The 7,135-nt window shown below is 43.9% G+C and overlaps 1 protein-coding gene across 2 annotated transcripts in view; it reads left to right on the forward strand.

Annotated features, from left to right (window-relative positions):
• The window catches only part of Rnf157 (ring finger protein 157), a gene marked incomplete in the record, with an annotated part of 81,685 nt that overhangs the window by 24,551 nt on the left and 49,999 nt on the right, over positions 1-7,135 (forward strand). For both annotated transcript variants that reach the window (XM_005407444.2, XM_005407442.2), the window contains 1 exon segment: positions 2,095-2,213. In XM_005407444.2, the coding sequence (XP_005407501.1) occupies positions 2,095-2,213 (119 nt within the window).

Below are 7,135 nucleotides of genomic sequence, written 5' to 3' on the forward strand. Positions count from 1 at the left end.
ATGAGGCCGGGAGTGAGTCGCCGGTCCCAAGACCCCAAAGACCAGCGCTCCCCGCCCGAGGCTCCCCGTGCGCTGGGGTCCCACCCTCCGGGAGCCACCAGGCCGGAAGCTAGCCAGCCGTGAATCTTTTTTTTCCCTTTCCCTTACCCTTATTTACAAAAGCTTTGTTGCCATTTTTTCCCTTCTTTTCTCATCATTTTTTCTTTTCTCTTCTTTCCTTTTCCCCTCCCCCCTCCCTGGTTCCCTTTCCCATTTGAACATTTTCTTCCTATTTCACAATATCTATTATACGTTTTGTTCCTTATTTACACTTTCAGTTTCTCACACCAGAGAAATAATGTGATATTTACACATGTCAGATTTATTTCACATGACAATCTGGTCTCATGGTGCATCCATTTACCTAGAAATGTCTCAAGCTTATTCTTCTTTATGGCTGAGTAGTGCTCCATTGTATAAGAAAACCACATCTTCTTTATCCATTCATCAGTTGATGGACATTTGGGTTGTTTCTAAGATTTAGCTGTTACAAACTGTGCTAATGTAAACATGGGTGTGCATATATCACTGTGGTATGATGCTTTTAATTCTTTTGGGAAGATACCTAGAAGGGGGATAGCTGGGTCAAATGGAACCTTTAGTTTAGTTTTTTGAGGATTCTCCATACACATTTCCACAGTGGTTGCACCAGTCTACACTCCCAGCAACAGTGGAGAAGGGTTCCTTTTTCCCCACAGCCTTGCCAGCATTTGTTATTGGTTGATTTCTTGATAGTAGTAATTCTTTCTGTAGTGAGACGGAATCTCAGCATTTTTTTAATTTGCATCTCTTGAATGCCCAGTGACACTGAACATTTTTTCATGTATTTATTCGCCATTTCTACTTCTTCATCTGAAAAGTATTTAAATTACAATTTTCCTGTGAAGCAGTTACATTCTGCAGCAAGTTAAAGTGTGAAAAGCCTTCATCATAGAGGATTCTGGAGACACAGAAGTAGTGGTGGGTGGATACCGAGACTTCTGTGTGTTGATATGAGCTGACATTTAGGCAAAGATAATCTGTGTGTGTAAATCTGCTGATACCTGTAGGCAGGGCTTGGATACATGGATTAATCACTTCAAGTTTAAAGAGAAAAGTCAGGAAAAAATGTGTCTATATGTTTATTAATGGGTATTGTGCAGCCTTCTGGTCTTTTGGTTGATGGTATTTCAGACAGATCATGGTAAGGACTCAAGAACCTTAAAGGAAAAGCAATGATCTCATTTAGGTGTATTATCTTGGATTCTCCCTGCTATGATTTTGTTTCTTTTGTGCCATTGTCCCTGATAGGTTTTTCCAGGGCAGAGAGAAGTAAGACAGAATAAAATGCCTTTGTTGTGGACACGGAAAGGCCACAGGAAAGAGAAAAACGTGGCCTCTGCCGATCTTTTGTGGGGTCCAAGGTTAAATAGCCTCAGGCTAGAGGTGGGATTTAGGAGGCACACCACCTGACATGGCAGAACTGGATTGGGTGGGAGAGTAGGAAAAAGGAACAGGATATTACAAAAAAGGAAGTGGGAAGTTGTAATTTGACTCAGTGGAAGAAGGGTGGGGCTTAGCACATGGCCTCTAGTGGCCAGCGCCATATTGGCTGGATGCCATAGCAACTCAGCAGGAATTACAGCTGGGCAAGAAACCAATCAGTCCCAAATCAGTAAAGGAAAACATCCCTGGGGTTAGAAATTGCTCTAATTACTTATTTAAGAGGTTAGCTTTCATTCATTCATTCATTCATTCATCAGGTTTTTTGAGACAGGGTCTTGCTATGTAGTCCAAGCTAGGCTAACCTCGAACTCATAGCGATCCTCCTGCCTCAGCCTCGCAAGTACTGAGAGTATGTGTATGTGCCATCATCCTGGTTTCTTTTTTTTTTTTTTTTTTGGTTTTTCTCCGGTACCGGGAACCGGACTCACGACCTTGCGCTTGCCAGGCAGGCGCTTTTGCCGCTGAGCTAAATCCCCAGCCCCCTGGTTTCTTTTTTAAATCAGCATTTTTGCTTTGTTTAGTCTGACTGCTTTCTGTGTGTCTGATTTTCTTCTATTTGTCCCTCTCTAGGCAGCTATTTTGCAAGTCACTTCATCATGGGAGGAGAGAAGTTTGACTCAACGCACCCTGAGGGTTACCTGTTTGGCGAGAACAGTGATCTGAACTTCCTGGGGAACAGACCAGTCGCGGTAGGGCTGTAATCGCTTTACTTCCCCATGGGGCTCAAGTGCCAGTAAAGACACATTCGTAGTTGCTGGCTCAGCAGCATGGTCTGAGCTGGGAAGGGCCGTAGGAGCCAGGAGTCTTGGTGCTAGGGACCAGTGTGGGCCTGCAGTCTGTGTGAGGGTGGCTAAGTCTCCTCACACAGCTCCCTGAGGATTCAGGTCTCCTCAGACAGCTCTCATCCAACCCCCTAAGGGACCTTCATTTGCTTGCTTTTTTTTCCTCCTTGGGTTTAACACCAAGCTTCTGTTTACTTGTCTCTGTCGCTTATTGTCTGCCTTGCAGACAATAAGCCAGGTAAATATTTGTTGAGTAGATGACTGAAAAAATTTACCTTGGTATCTGAGTTGATATTAGAATACATCTCTCTCAATTGTTCATTCACCTCTCTAATTTTGTTTTGTTTTGTTTAAGCAGTCCTGCCACAGCCTCCCAAGTACCTCCCAAGTACCTCCTGCTACACGCGTGGCTCTGTAAACCTTTACTGGGTACCTTCTATGCACCCAGCATGGGGCTGTGACGGTAGCTTCCAGATGGCTCTTGATTGGCTCGTGTGTGCTAAGAAAGGTCCTAGAGACTTTTCAGATGTTCCTACTCCTCATGAACTCATCTAGCAGAGGATTTATTTTTGTGTGTGTGTTTTCAATGCTGGGGATCAAATCTAGGGATGTTCTGTCAGTGAGCTCCCCCACCCTTTTGATTTTTTATTTTAAGACAGGGTCTCATGAAGTTGCCCAGGCTGGCATTGAACTTACTCTCCTCCTGCCTTAATTCCCAAATAGCTGGTATTTTATGGGTTTCTAGGCATGTGCCACCCTATCCAGTTTAGAGGATTTCTTGTCATTCTCATGGCATCATGGGGCTGGGGATTTAGCTCAACGGCACAGCGCCTGCCTGGCAAGCGCAAGGTCTTGAGTTCGATTCCTGGTACCGGAAGGAAAAAAAAAATCATGTCATCAGTAAGAGACCAGAGTCCTGAGGAGATGAACAGTAGTGGAGCTGGCGTGTAGAAACTACATACCATGTCTGAGGCCCTGTTCACTCATTTTACATACATTTTTCTCAAAGCAATATACCTAGGTCTGCCTGGCCATAAATTGTTAATTTTTGCCTTTCTGAAGACCCTGCCAGATTAGTAGGGTGGACAAAACGTATAAACAGGGGATGTTTGGATGGTAGAGATCTGGAGTGATGGAACTGGGTAGGAACTGAGAGTGGAGCAGTGTTTTAGTGCTGTGGTTAGTAGAGGTGCAGGGAGGGTGGTGGGGTCTTTAACAGTGGCAGGTTGGTCAGGTGAGTGGGAAAGGGACAGCATGCAGGCCTGAAAGTGTTCACATTTTTGTTGAGTCAGCAAATATTTTCTGAGCAATTGCTGTGTGCTGGGTACTGTGAGGCGCTGTGGACACAACTGAATTGAGCAGGGCTGTTCCTGTCTGGGACAGGTAAGGAGACCATCTGGCCTAATGACGGGACGAGAATGGAAAGGCAGGTGGAGGCTCCAGGACCTGGAGAAGGTTTTCACGGTCGCCTGTAAGCTATGGGGAGTGTGTTATATTCTTTGGCAGGTGAATGACCTAGAGAAACTATGTTTGTTTTTAGGAAGATTGATCTGATGATGGTCTTCTATCTTGGACTTTAATTTTTTTTTTAAAAAAGGGTGTTTTTGGCTTTGTTGGTTTTCATCCATCCTATTTGAGGTGACCCCTTTTCTAATTTAGTCTAGCAGTACTCTTTTCAAAATACCAAGTCCCTTTTGCTTCAAATCAAGTTATACCAGCTAATACTTTACCAAATGTCTACCCTGATTTTGGTACTGCTGCCTTAACAGTTAGAAAAGCTGTTTATGCCCTCAGCCTCCCAAGTGTACCTGCCACACCCCCTCCCCATACAGCCAAATAAGAATTTTACCTCACCAGGGGCCTGCTTTTCCTTAGAAAATGGCCCTTTCTTGTTACATGGTTTGACATTAGCATCTCTTTCTTCCATTTTTCTTTCTGCTGGTGTCAGGATGTGTGTGTGTGTGCGCGCGCGCGTGTGTAAATTGCTAGCCTTTTCTGGCTGTAAAGATGATTCTTAGGTTTATTTTGAAGTTTATGGGGGCTGGCAAACTTGCCCCAAATTGAATCACCTTGTTTACACCACTGTGGAGGCCTGGGAATGATTGAGCTCTTCCTGAATTGCTAGGTAGCAGCCTGACCTTAAGTTTGAGGCTTTTCTCACTGGGAGTATTGACACTGGTGTTTTTATGTAGAAATCATGAAGTAGACTTTATGGTATGGAAAGCTAATTCTCCAGAAAACATTATACTATGATTTCATATAGGAAGTCAAATCAGAGTAACTTCAGTAGTTACGTAGAAACATAGTTTACAGAGTAGAGTAAACATAATATGCTTCCCTTTTCTTTCTCTTCATGCTATTAATAACAACATTTACTGAACACTTTTTAATTTGCTTGGTCTGGTTGTCCTAGGCACTTTACGTGACTTATCTCATTTTGTCGTCATATCCTAATAAGAAATATCTCCGTTTGATAAATGGAGAACATGAGGCATAAAGAGGTTAAATAAAGATTACCAAGCTTGTAAGGGATTGAACCAGGATTTAAACCCAGTTGTTCAGCTCCAGAGCCTTAGCAGCTCTTAGCATTTTTATGGTCGAGTGTACTTGGGATCTCTGCCCACATCCTGTCCCTGAGTCCATTTGTGTTGATCAAGTGGAGTTTGTAAGATTTGGGTAGAGATCTAAAATTGGAACAGGTGGAATGACATGCTGTCCTGGAACATCCCTCGGAGAGTGCAAAGGTGGTGTGTAATTCCATCTGCCAAGCTGACCTTCGGTTTTGCCGTACTTGGTTGGGGATGGCCCAGAGACCTAGGGTTGACATGAGGCTTGAGTTCTGAAGAACTGACTTCAACTCTCGAGTGACAGAGCTGGGTGTCAGCAAATGAGTGTCAGGTTACGGGATATAGAGGACAGACTTTTAAAGCCATCCAGTAGCACCTGGTGTGAACCGCTCCTCTTTCCAGAGAGAATGAGTACTGGCAGAGAAGTATGTTGAAATAAATTGTACATTAAAATATAAATGCCATAGACATCCTGGCTCTTGGGATGTGTGGTAGTTGCTGTCATTTCCAAGTAAGCAGACTAAAAAGTCTGTTTTCACTGAGCTATCACTTAGTCTGTAGATTTTACTAGACTGCTATGGATCTGCCATTTAGGATAATCCATTAAGCAAAGTTATTATGAAGTCTTAAGGGTCAGATTTAAAGAAACTAGAATGTGTATATATACAGAAAGACAGCTGAAGAGAATGGGAATCAGGATTTCAAGTTTTATTTATATCTTGCCCATTAAACTCTCAGTAACCATGGCATGTCTATCACTTGGGCTCTCGAATTACCCACTTGTGAAGTGGGAATGGTTCTGACTTTAGAGGAATGCAGTGTGTGGAAGATGTCTTGGGGTTGCTGGATGAAAGTGGCCTGGAGCAGTGATAGCTACACTCACTATACTTGCTAACCTTTCAAGTTGGTTATTTCTGCAGCTGCTAATAGTTGTGGGTAGAGGGAATGTACACTGGTTTTTGTTTGTTTGGGTTATTTTATTTTGAGACAGGCTCTTGCCAACTTGCCCAGGCTGGCCCCAAACTTATGATCCTCCTGCCTCAGCTGGGATCATAGACATGCCAATTAAGTAATAACCAGGTCTTCTGCAGGTCCTTTACTCTGCTAGAGGAATAATGTACTGATAGAGGAATGGAGGCCTCTGGGAATCAACAGTGACTAAGTAGAGACCATCCATCTCCTGCCTAGGTTCTGGAAGAGCTGGTACTGCTACTTTGCTCCCTTGTTGAGTTCAGTCTTGTTCTGTTTTTTTTTATTATTATTATTTTTTTTTTTTTGGTTTTTCTCCGGTACCAGGAACCGAACTCACGACCTTGCGCTTGCCAGGCAGGCGCTTTTGCCGCTGAGCTAAATCCCCAGCCCCTAGTCTTGTTCTGTTGAGATGAATTACTAGAGCTCTAAGTTATAAATAAGGCTTAATGAACGTAGATGTCAGAGTATCAAGTGATGCCTTTGTTCTACCTACTGTTCGTAGGCAGGAATGCATACTGTTCCTCTTATCTCAAAGGAGAAGCTCATGTGTTTTCGTCTGCTCTTAGTAGTTCACATCATTTTATGTATTCTGTAGCTCAGCCCGTTGACACGGTTTCTTCTTCTTCCTGGTCGCTGAGCTGCAGCTCTGCTGCTGGTGGCACCGGTAGAGCTGAGGTGTGCACGGTACACCTCTCTTCTCTCTCCTGGAGATACACCAAAAGGTTTATGTAAACTGACAACTTTTACTCACATGTGTGCAGGGAAAGCAAATCGTGTGTTTTATTTGGCTTGCCTGTCTTCCTTCCTTCCTCCCTCCCTCCCTTCCCTCCTCCCTTCCTTCCATGTATGTGCTGGGGATAGAACCTAGGGCTTTGTACGTGCCAGGCAAATTCTCTGCCACTGAGCTACATCACCAGCCCAAGAGTAACTTTTTCTTTTATTTCTTTCTTTCTGCTCTCCCTCCCTCCTTTCTTTCCTGTCTTCCTTCCTTCTTTTTTAGGTGAAGTCTTGCTGTGTTGCCTGTCATGGTCTCAAGCAAGCCTTCTGCCTCAATCTCTGTAGCAGTTGGGACTACAGGCATGCACAACCATGCCTGGCTATAGAGAAAGTTGTTTAAAGGAACTTGACAGTGTATCCGTTGTGAAGTTGCATACATACAGCTTTGTAGCAAAAAAGGGAAAAACAAAAGATCGTCATTCTGGGGGCTGGGGATTTAGCTCAGCGGCAAAGCGCCTGCCTGGCAAGCGCAAGGTCGTGAGTTCGGTTCCCGGTACCAGAGAAAAACCAAAA

This window comes from Chinchilla lanigera, unplaced genomic scaffold (genome assembly GCF_000276665.1).
Source record: "Chinchilla lanigera isolate Chin_1 unplaced genomic scaffold, ChiLan1.0 scaffold00105, whole genome shotgun sequence".
In the NCBI taxonomy this organism is placed as follows: Eukaryota; Metazoa; Chordata; class Mammalia; order Rodentia; family Chinchillidae; genus Chinchilla; species Chinchilla lanigera.